The sequence below is a fragment of the Oreochromis niloticus genome, linkage group LG20, assembly GCF_001858045.2.
Source record: "Oreochromis niloticus isolate F11D_XX linkage group LG20, O_niloticus_UMD_NMBU, whole genome shotgun sequence".
In the NCBI taxonomy this organism is placed as follows: domain Eukaryota; kingdom Metazoa; phylum Chordata; class Actinopteri; order Cichliformes; family Cichlidae; genus Oreochromis; species Oreochromis niloticus.
The window spans coordinates 21,303,045-21,313,679 of NC_031984.2; the positions used below are offsets into that span (position 1 = coordinate 21,303,045).

Below are 10,635 nucleotides of genomic sequence, written 5' to 3' on the forward strand. Positions count from 1 at the left end.
ATGAGGTTAAGTTGATAAAGCTGGGATCTGATCTCGACTCTATTAGTCTTCACTGACACGGGCTCTGGGAGCGATGTGGCGTGCTCACTACGCACCTTCTTTCCACTCTGCAGCTGCTTAGAAGAGACCGCAATCCTTAAGGTTTTCTTTGATGATGATGTCTGTCACAGCGTTGAACACAATTTCCACGTTTTTTGTGTCTGTGGCACAAGTCAAGTGAGAGTAGATTTCTTTCACGCCCTTCTTCATGTTCAGCTCCAGGAACTGCGTCTTGATGTAGTTGCTGGCATCGTCGTATGTGTTGGGGCCTAAAAGAAAGCAATCGATCAGGGGAGAAGGTTCAGAATAATTACTTGTGTTATATGACGTGACAGGTGACGTATTTGCATCGCGCCTTGCGTTATAAGTTAATTTTCCATCTTTATTGCTATTTGTGTTCTGGTGCCATGTACCAGTCTGGTTTCCATCTCACTGTATGCCTGACAGATGTGGCCTACTGCTCTATTCTCCTTCTTCAACCCTGCCACATGCCGCAGGTTTAACTGAAGACCAAACCAGGCGATCTTACCGTCATAGTCTGGGAAGCAGATGCTCAAGTGGACTTTCTTGATCTTCTCTTCAAAGAGATCCTTCTTGTTGAGGAAAAGCACGATGGAGGTCAGTGCAAAGAATCTGTGGTTGCAGATGCTGTTGAACAGATGGAGGGACTCGTGCATACGGTTCTATAAAAGTTAGAGAGAACACTGAGAGTTACTCACTGACAAGTTTCTTCGTGGTCACTTAGGACTTAGGACTAAGACTCCTTGACTCACCACTTCATCATCCTCTACGAGCACCATGTCGTATGCGCTGAGAGCTCCGCAAAAGATGATGCAAGTCACACCTTCGAAACAATGGATCCACTTCTTTCTCTCTGACCTCTGGCCACCCACATCAAACATCCTGTTCACCACAGAAAGTCAGAACACACTCACTAAGTACCTTTAAACAGCAATGTAAGCTTTAGCCAGTTTCCCAGTGACTCACCTGAAGTGCAGCTCTTTGCAGGAGAACTGCTCTTCAATGATACCAGTTGTTTTGACTCGAGATCGCAGCACATCCTGCTCAGTGGGCATGTACTCGGGCTTGCAGATTCTGTCCATTTCATTGAGGTAGCTGATGATTCCAGAACAAACAGTACGGCAGTCAGTCTTGGTAAATGAAATCATCTGTATTTATAAAGTCTGCATGAGCTGACTCTTTAGATTTACACGTATGACATCGACTCACTAGCCAGCAGAGTCATTGAGCTGGTACTCAGCAGCTCTCTCAAAGGCAGCCTGCACTCCAGAGTCTTTCCACAACTTCTGGATAACATCAGCCAGCTCGGGAGGCATTGTGCCTTCCTCGATAGAGTCTGACAAGTTTTGCAGCTTCTGTGAATCCTCCTGTGGTTTTGTGCACACAGAATAAAACTCCATCAGCATGGACAAAGTGCTTGGACTATTTATAGTGCAAGATTTAATGTCAGTGAGAATGAACTCAACAAGTTTATCATGTCTGGTTTTTATCTCTTAAGTGTAACTTGAGACCTGTCCAGACGATGAGCCAAAATCAATGCCAAGCATCTCCATGCCTCTGATGATAGCCAGAGCAGATTGCAGGATGTTGCCATAGATGATCGCTCTGAACTCCAGTTGTTCCTCTTTTGTGTAACCACCTTGATGCAAAATCCTGTGAGCGAGTAGAAGAGTGGGGGCAGAAGTGTTTTAACTCAGGAAAAAGCTTTCTCAGCAACAACTACTTTAACTGAGCTGATGGGCAGAAAGAAAACAGCCGAGAGGGAGAGGGTGCCACCTTGTGGCGTCTTAGTGATCTCACTTTGGTTTCACTGTCAAAGTTTAACTAAGTGCACAAAAGAAGTGCTGACAAATTAGTAAGCGGATGTTTGCCTTGTTAAGCTTTCGTAAAGGGCTTCACTGCAAATGAATCAGACAGAGATTGAAGAGCTTTAGCCAAATGGTCGTATTCCTGACTGATGGGATTAATAAAAACTTCGGAAAAACTTCAAACTCCCATTGTCTACCTGTGACAGTGAATGACTCAAAGCTACTATCAGCACTTATTTTAACGCTTACTTCATTTGTTTAACGATGGTGCTCTTCCCCGACTCACCAGCACCTGTGGAAAGGAGAACAAAGGTTAACATCCTAAATTTCATGAAGATATTTTACTTTGCAAACACAAGACAGTGGGCAGATAAAATCACTAAATGTAAATATATTGCATAAGAATGCTAAATGCACTGATATATAAGTGAAGAAAATACATTAGAAGTAGAATGGGAAATGCAAAGGGGAGGAGATGGATTTTAATGTGCATTGATACATCACAGTTTCTATAGGTTTGGGAAATGATGGTGATTCTCTGATGTGTTCTCTCTGTTTCACGCAAAGCTTTGTTGTTTTAACACAGGACACCGAACTAGCCAAAGCTTAGCTAACAGAAGCAGCATAATGTCCTTTCAAGGCCACAGCTCTCATGGGAGTTTTTCCCCCGTGCTAAACTATAAAAAAAATTTCTCCCTTCTTTCTTTCTTTCTTTCTTTATTATTATTATTATTTTGAATCTCACCCACTAATGATTAGCACTGAGCTTTTGTCGGCAGACATCACCAAATGTTGGACATCTGACATAAAAACAGCTAAAATGACAGCAGGCTTCAGTAAGTACATGCATGCATACATAATGAGTGGCGTGCATTTATGTAAAATTGACTGCAGAGAAGCCTCCCTGCAGATCAGGCTCCCTCCAACACTATAAGCTAAGTTAGGCCAGAAGGAGTTTATGCGTCACAGGGCACCCAAAGCTGACCGTCTTGCTCCCACTTGAGCCACATCACTTAAGCCGTGGACAGACTTAGTGCTGAGCATTTAAAACCTTTACACATGCGGCTCTAAAGGAGGGAAGCTGTTTTTTTGTTTGTTCGGTTGGTTTTTATTTTTTACCCCCATGAGAAAGTTATTAGCAAGGAAGTCATTGTTTTGCTCATTTGTAACAAGGTACTGATTTTAAGATACATTTTTGTTAGCTCACAGGATCCAATGAGATATTCCCTGATCTCCTCTCTGCAGCTCATGCTCCTTTGCAAGTGCGCCTGCAGGCCCTGCAGTGGCTTGAATTTGGCGTTTGAAGATGTAGTTTGTTGTTTTTTGTTTTTTAAAAAAAAATACAAATCCATGAAAAAATAGAATATCAACAGTGAAATCACAGCCATTTCTAATATGCAAAATTGTTTGGAAAAATTTACATTCAAGGCCTATATTTTGTTGTTACTGAGGGTTTATTTTGTTTTTTTTAAGTTACATTTTTGCTTGTGTACTTTTTGTTCACTTCCTTGATGGCAGAATCATCGCAAAATTTGTTGTCAGGCAGTTTTATTACTTACTGACTGAAAAAAAGTTCATTAAGACATCTAAAATGCTTCAGCTGTTACTTTCACCATTTAGCAAACACCTTGCTTGCTACTGAAATCAGCTGCAAGCCTGTGGAGTAAAAACAGAGTGTGGGATCCTCTGTGGTCTTTTTTTTCTGTTTTCACAATATCCCCCTGAGACCACATGACGGCTCTCTTCTTACCTGCCCTTACAATCTGATCCATAGTGCAGCAGAAGAAGCAACATCTCTGTAAATCACTTGCAAGTCTATATTAAGTCGCTGACTAGCTTTTCAATCGCAAATTATATTGCAATTTTTAAAAATTGTTGTCAGGAAAAAAAAAACACTTTCAGACTAATTTGTACAAATGAACAGCTTCGGTTCTCCCAGTAAAAGCATAAAAGTTTGTCAGTTATTTTTACTGATTTCCCTCTAACAGAACACATTTTATACATTTTGTGCAAGCTGCAAGTCAACAAAGATCTCAGCAAGTGGATCTCCACTAAACCGGTTAGTTAATAGGATTGACATATCACTGCCAGGCTGTGATTCATTTAGACCAAAGGCTGTGATCTTTTAAGCACCAATGTCCTTCCATCAGAAGTGAAAAGTAATTTGAAGTAAAAGTCAGATGATTATTAGTTCTTTTCAGCAGTAGATTCCTAAATGGTACATATTATTTTAGATTCCATGCATATATATTTACAGATTTCCTTTTTCTTTTTGAAGATCTTTTCGATAAATGTGAAATTTTGCAATTTTTTGTGACTAATGCACTTTAAACATGATACATTAAGCATAAGCAGGTTGTAAAGATAGGCGAACATTAGTCTAAGATTTTGCTTTACTCTACTTTTCAGTTAATGGAACTTGCAATTTCCAAAATGGCCTTCATCACAGACCCGTGGGTATAAAGGTTCAATCTGCTTTCTTATCTCTCTAATCTCTCGCCTCCCCTGACCTCATGCCAATGAAACAGCTCTAACAGTCCTCACATCTTTTAATAAACTAAGATAGAGTTTTATATATATATATATTAAAAAAACAATAATCTGTTTACTTAGATGACCAGTGAGTATATGCAAGAAGCAGTTTAACACCATCTCACATGGCTCCTATGCAACAATTCACCAAGATATTTATCTGTATCTGATGACTGCAGGTAAATTAATTTCTCCATTTTAAGGTGTTTTTGTAAAGTTACATTCATTATCTTTCACACACCAGTCAGTCTGAAACTAGAAGAAACATTTTTTTCTGTGCATCTGTTTAAAACTTTGGATCTGCTCTGGAAACCAAAACCTTTGCAGCCAGAGATGGAAAGTTAAAAGTTACTTTTTACTGAATCCTCCATGAAAACAGCTAAAACCTGTTGATCTGAGCACTTCTCCTCTCCTGCAGTCTAGGATGCACAGCACAACTCTATTCAGGAGGTCACTTACCAAGCAGTAATAGCTTGACCGTTTTAGACTCCTTATCGGCATCTTCTTGGAGTTGTTTTTCCAACTCCTTGGACTTTTTGTCCTCGGCGCTGGCTCCTGCACCCATACTTTCTTCCTCCTCAAACTCAAGATCCTCAAGGAAGGAAATTTTGATGGTTGTCTGTGAACAGCTGCAGGAAAATCTGGGTACAACAACTAATCGTTGTGAAAGGCGATTTTCGAGCGGAAGGGGATTGGGAAGGAGGAGTCTGAGGCTTCCGGGCCCTGCTTGATTAGATATGGCTCTCTCAAGGATCAAATGAATTCACCTGCTCTGGCAAGCAGAGAGCCACCCTTTAATTACTTGCGCTTAAAGCCTGACTTACGAGGTGTCTCTTCCTGATTGGCCAGTCAATCCATTTAGTATAATGAGGGCAGTGGTGAATGATGTAAAGAAAATGAGAAAATAAACACATTCACATACTACGCAACAACTGTGTGCATGTTGGTAAAATAAACTATATAAATAAATTACCTTGATTCAACAACAATGGCCGTGCGTAATATATTTCATCTTAGATACAACATTCTGTTGTATCTGTAATATCTACTTACTGATGTGGTAACAATCTTTAAATATTCTGAGTAGACAACGATTTGACTGCGATGCTTATTTTAACAAATGTGTAGTTAAATGTGTATTTCTTTTCCTGCTTGCAGTCCTTCCTGCCTGTTGGACTCTTTACTCTGGGTCACATGGAAGAAGCAGGGAGGGCGAGCATTAAAGTCTTATAAACTTCTTATAGTTAAGACGTTTAAATCCCAGGTGGTGCGGTACCTGCTAAATACAGCAACTGTCACTGCACTATGCTCTTCAGTGGGGTCTCAGTGAAAACATGTGCATCCCTTGTTACATAATCTGTGTGTGTTTAAAGGGGATCTGACACACTTTAAACTATCTGAGAAATGTTCCCGTGGGATACCCTGAAGTAGAGCTGCGATGATACTGTAGGTACAGTTTCTGGAGGATTGGAGGAGTTGATTGATGATCCTTGCAGGGCTGATGGTTTGAAGTCAATGAGCCAAGTATTCAGGACTGTTACGTCCTCACCCTCCATGTTAGAAGACTTAAACCGGGACACCATATTTGAGGTTACTAGTTCAATCAGAAGACTGGGTGTAGACTCAGACGCCGACAGGGTGTTTAAAAAGTTGACTGGTTTTCTAAAATTTAACATGAAAACTTCATTTCACCTTCTTGCTTTGGATCATTTGTTTTCAGATGGCGTTCTTGTGAAGATAATTAGGCCCCGCCTCTTCCTGAGTGTGAGCTGGGACAGTGACACTAGTTCAATATAATCCATCAAAGATCAATCAGTCTCTTCCACCTGATTCCCTCAGAATCAGCTGATATTAAAAAAATAATAACTTCAGTATATTTAACGAACATATGTAAAATTTTTCGTTCGTACTATGACTATTTTACGTATTCTGGTAGCGTTTATGAGTGTCACACACCCACTTTGAGGATCAATATTATGGGATGTGTCATAACCTCAGTAACAACTCTACATCAATTTAATGTCTATGCAGAAGAGAGGTGCTGGTGGATGTTTTCTCTGTTTTCTAATAAGTCAGGAAAAAAACTTTTTAAAAGTGTCTTATGGGTCTATATCAACTTGTGGTATATGTGAATAAGTTGTAGCATAAGGTCTCATTTTGGCATTAATAACTTTCTAATATAGTCATATGTTACATGCAAATGCTGATCACACTGAGTTTAATGTGGATGTTTTCATTGATGTTATTAAAGTTCATCATATGATCATCATCAGTTTAAAGGCATTGGATTTATTTCGAAAAGAAAAAAGGTATAACCTTCCTGTATTCACATATTCCCTATTACCTACTCATTGTACTGAGGCTCTTTGAAGTCACTAACATGGGAGATGAATGGGTCAGCTTCTCTATGTCACTGCCTCTAACGCGCAGTCAAACAGCCAAAAGTTGCACCTTTGTTTTGCAGAAGATTGCATCTGTATTTGCTAGTTTTAATAATTATTTCAGTAACTTTGTCTGCTTGTGAAATAGGGTTCAACAATTTGATATATTGTAGTGTCTGTGCGTGTGTGTGTGGATATTATGTTGAGATGATGGGTAAAAAGAAATGGTCACATTTCACTTCAAATGTGTAACATTTAACTGAAAACAAGTACAGGTAATAAGTGAAAGTTTACTGACGATCGATTTGTTTGTACTTTTAAAATAATCAGTTTCCTAATCTGACATATGATTTCATAAAATACTTCATATCCATTGCATGTAAGTCCTATGATGTGTGTCTTTTACTGTTACAGCCTGCAACATGCTGCACAAAACTCGTCTTACAAGCCTGTAACATGATAAATCCTTATGCCTGCAGCATTATCATATGCATGGAATATAGAGCAGTTCTAATTAATTAAGTACGATAAAGTAATGTTTATATTTACTGTTACATCAGTCAACTATGCACTACTGTGACGGGCACTGCACAACTTTTCAGACGAACTCAACAACTTCACTCTCAAGATATGAAAAAAAATTAATCAAGAGATCTTTATAGATATATGTAAATAATATATTCATATAAAAGAAATGTATTCTCAGTGATTTCAAGCCTTATATTTTGTTTTAAAAAGTTGTAACAAAAAACTGAATGCTCAGTTAATAAATAAGTAAATAAAATTATAATAAATTTATGAAAAATGGCTGCAGAGCAGGTAAAAAACCCTTGTTTGTCACACCTCCATCCACAAAACCAGAAGAATTAAAAAGCAAATTAAGTCATAATTTGGAGAGTATTTGTATTCTTATTAAATAAACAATTAACATTTAATGATTACAACTAAAACCCGTGTGAACTTCACACACACAAAGACTAAAACTTCATATTACAAGCACCAAGTCATATATTATTGTGTCACTGCCATTAGATTGTGGCTGACCCAGGATCAGTTTTTCCAACACCCTGCTGGTTCACCAGGTGTGGTGATGTTAAAGTGTTATGTAAGTGCTTAATCACAATGACAGAAATATCTGGTAGTCAATTTACAACAATTAGAATAAATGATGTCCTCGTTCTTGTCTAGTGTGTGATTGTAAAACACCACAAAGCTGCCAGATGGAGCGATTACAGGTGCGTTTGTTTGCTGTGTTCAAATTAGTATTACATTAGCAAGTAGTCCAGAGTCTGTTCAACACCCAGCTCCTGCTAGACTGCACCAACATCTGCATCACTGCATAAAGCTTTTTCATTAAAACAATACATACGTGCATATATATAAATATAAAGGACAACTTGATGTGCATGAATAGATTTGTAAGATCTGAGTAGTTTTACCCTTGAGCTGTAAAAGTTGTCAGTACTGTTGCGAGTATTTTTTTAAATGTATATTTACAGATTTTGCGGGTTTCTTCTAAATGGGGCGGGTTTAATGGAACTTGAGTCTGTTCTTCCTCCAGCCACCAAGTGCAAGGTCCAGTTCAGTGACGTCAGGGTCAAATAGGCTCAGCAGGCAACTAAAGGATTGACAGAGAGTATTTGGAAAAGTGTGACCTGTGAGTGATGATCCTGCAGAAGAGGCAGATTTCTTTGTAGGATCCTGAAAACAAAAGCATCACACACAATTCCTGCTGTACTTATAAAAGGCTTGTGTCTTGTTTTAAGTATTTTCTAACAATAGTCAAATTTAAGCAAATCCCATCTAAGAAACAAGAGACTCTATATTGTTGATTTGCTAATTATGCACTCTGTATCCTCCATCAGTGCATCAAAAAACAGCGCTTAGCCCATACTGCTATTCATGTCTGCACCGTGTCAGCATCCAGTTCTGTCCTGAAAAACTATACTATTATTGTTCTCCTTACTGCTTGCAGTTCTGAGCTTGAGATTCAAATGCATGACTGCTTCCAAGCAGGCTAATCGCAGTGGCACATCTATCGATGGGGGCCAATCCCATTAAGCTGTAGAAGGTGTAGCCCTGCTTTGTGCTCAGTACCTGCATCTCTGATCTGTTGACGAGATTACTCGCAGAGCCTCAGATCAACCTGAGAGTAGGAGTGTGCTATGTTACATCATAGTTCAGAAAGGGTGAAATATAATGCAGCTTTGCCTCTCTTTGATTTGCCTGACTGAAACTTTGCCAACATCACAGTTGCAGATCATTTTATTGTTATTTTATGGCATAGATGACAAAGTTCTGATTCTCCTTGGTAAATCTGCAGCTTTGGATTGCAGAGCTCCAAACACAATCAAACTTGCCAAATAAGCAGGCAACTAACAGGATCAGAGACCTCTGTGAAATTGGCCATGTGCTCTTAAAACCTTGGAGAAATCCGATCGCTCTCCTGATAGGGGCACACTAGCATGTTATTTGTAATGAATCGTCTTTACTCTCCTGAGTGTGAAATCCTCAGCAGGATCCATTACAGGAGGTTCCACCCACTGATGAGCTCATGAGGTTGAGTCTAGAAGCTTTCTCACAAACCTGCAAGAAAAATAAGTGAACTCCCACTCATGACACTGGGAACTGTGTCATGATGCACAAGATGGTATAGTAATCCTCATTGATGGGCAATCATGCAGCGAGCTTTATCTCTATAGAAATGGTATGAATTTATTTTTTAAGTATGCTCTATGATATTTTACATAGAGAGATTTGTTGCAAACTTGCATGTATAAATGAGAAAGTCATCTCCTAACTATCACACACACACACACACACACACACACACACAAACAGCTGATCCTATGCAGTTTTTATGGCTCATAGCTCATGTGTTTACATTTATTGTCTGATTATGTAGATAGTCTATAGTTTTGCCTTGTCTATATAGATTTTGTTTACATTTGTTTTGTATTTTTGAGATCAAATTTATTGTAAATATCCAGTGTGTGCCTGTGTTTATGTCATGTGATGCATTAGCAACACATGCAGGGAGCATGCTGGGAAACTGAGCCTCGCTGTGACATTAAAAACACCCTGATTCAGTTTCTCTGCTTAAACTCATGGCTGTATATGTGTGTCGTGACAGTATCGATGGAGGCCAAGATCAGTGCAGAACAGACAGATTAGCAAATGGTACAAAAAGACAGCAAAGGCTTTGATGAATTCTCTGAGTACTGTTCACAGCATTAGTAAGACACACGGTGTGACCAATAACTTGTTCTAAACTGGACAACTGTATAACAAAGTTGGCTTGTAAGGTGGCACCTCCAACAGCTTTGTTTGGCTATAAAACATACCATCATACTTGACGGTGTTAACGGTCTGCTGTGGGCTGTTTTTTCAATATAACAAAAACAATGAAAGAAGAGCTGATACCAACAAGAACAAGAAAATGTTTGAGGAAAGCTTCTTGGGCTCTCTATTAGAATGCTGAATGGGAGCAGGACGTTTCTAAATACGCCACCAAAAAGGACAAAGTGGCTTAGGGATGTGAAGCTAAATGTCCTTGAGTGGCTTGTTAGAGCCCTGACTTTAAGCCAACTAAAAGACTGTCTATGTGTGCAAAGCCAGTATACATGGATGCCTGCAGTTAAATTTGGCTGTACAATAATATGAAATTGGGCAACTAGTTGTGTTTTGCAGTGTGAGCAAAGTGGGCAAATATAGCTGGAAGAAATATATTATACTTTAATTATAAATTATACTATAAATTTTCGATTTTCAGTATTAAAAACAGTCTGCTGTTTCTGCTTCCCCTTCAAGCAGTTTCACAGTTTCACCACGGGAGGGCGCTGACTCCAAAGTGC

At 39.1% G+C, this 10,635-nt stretch overlaps 1 protein-coding gene across 2 annotated transcripts in view; it reads right to left on the reverse strand.

The window, feature by feature from the left end:
• Window positions 1–10,635, reverse strand: part of gnat2 (guanine nucleotide binding protein (G protein), alpha transducing activity polypeptide 2) — a 50,479-nt gene that overhangs the window by 1,039 nt on the left and 38,805 nt on the right. Inside the window, exons 2-9 of one of the 2 annotated variants that reach the window (XM_025901979.1) lie at window positions 8,279–8,399; window positions 2,118–2,160; window positions 1,572–1,713; window positions 1,270–1,427; window positions 1,027–1,155; window positions 813–942; window positions 569–722; window positions 96–308 (exon numbers count right to left, since the gene is read on the reverse strand). In XM_025901979.1, the coding sequence (XP_025757764.1) occupies window positions 118–308; window positions 569–722; window positions 813–942; window positions 1,027–1,155; window positions 1,270–1,427; window positions 1,572–1,713; window positions 2,118–2,122 (909 nt within the window). In that variant the 5' untranslated portion in view covers window positions 2,123–2,160; window positions 8,279–8,399 and the 3' untranslated portion in view covers window positions 96–117. Of the gene's footprint in view, window positions 1–95; window positions 309–568; window positions 723–812; window positions 943–1,026; window positions 1,156–1,269; window positions 1,428–1,571; window positions 1,714–2,117; window positions 2,161–4,859; window positions 5,193–8,278; window positions 8,400–10,635 lie in introns of those variants that run through there. The other variant, XM_003444818.5, reaches the window with a different exon arrangement.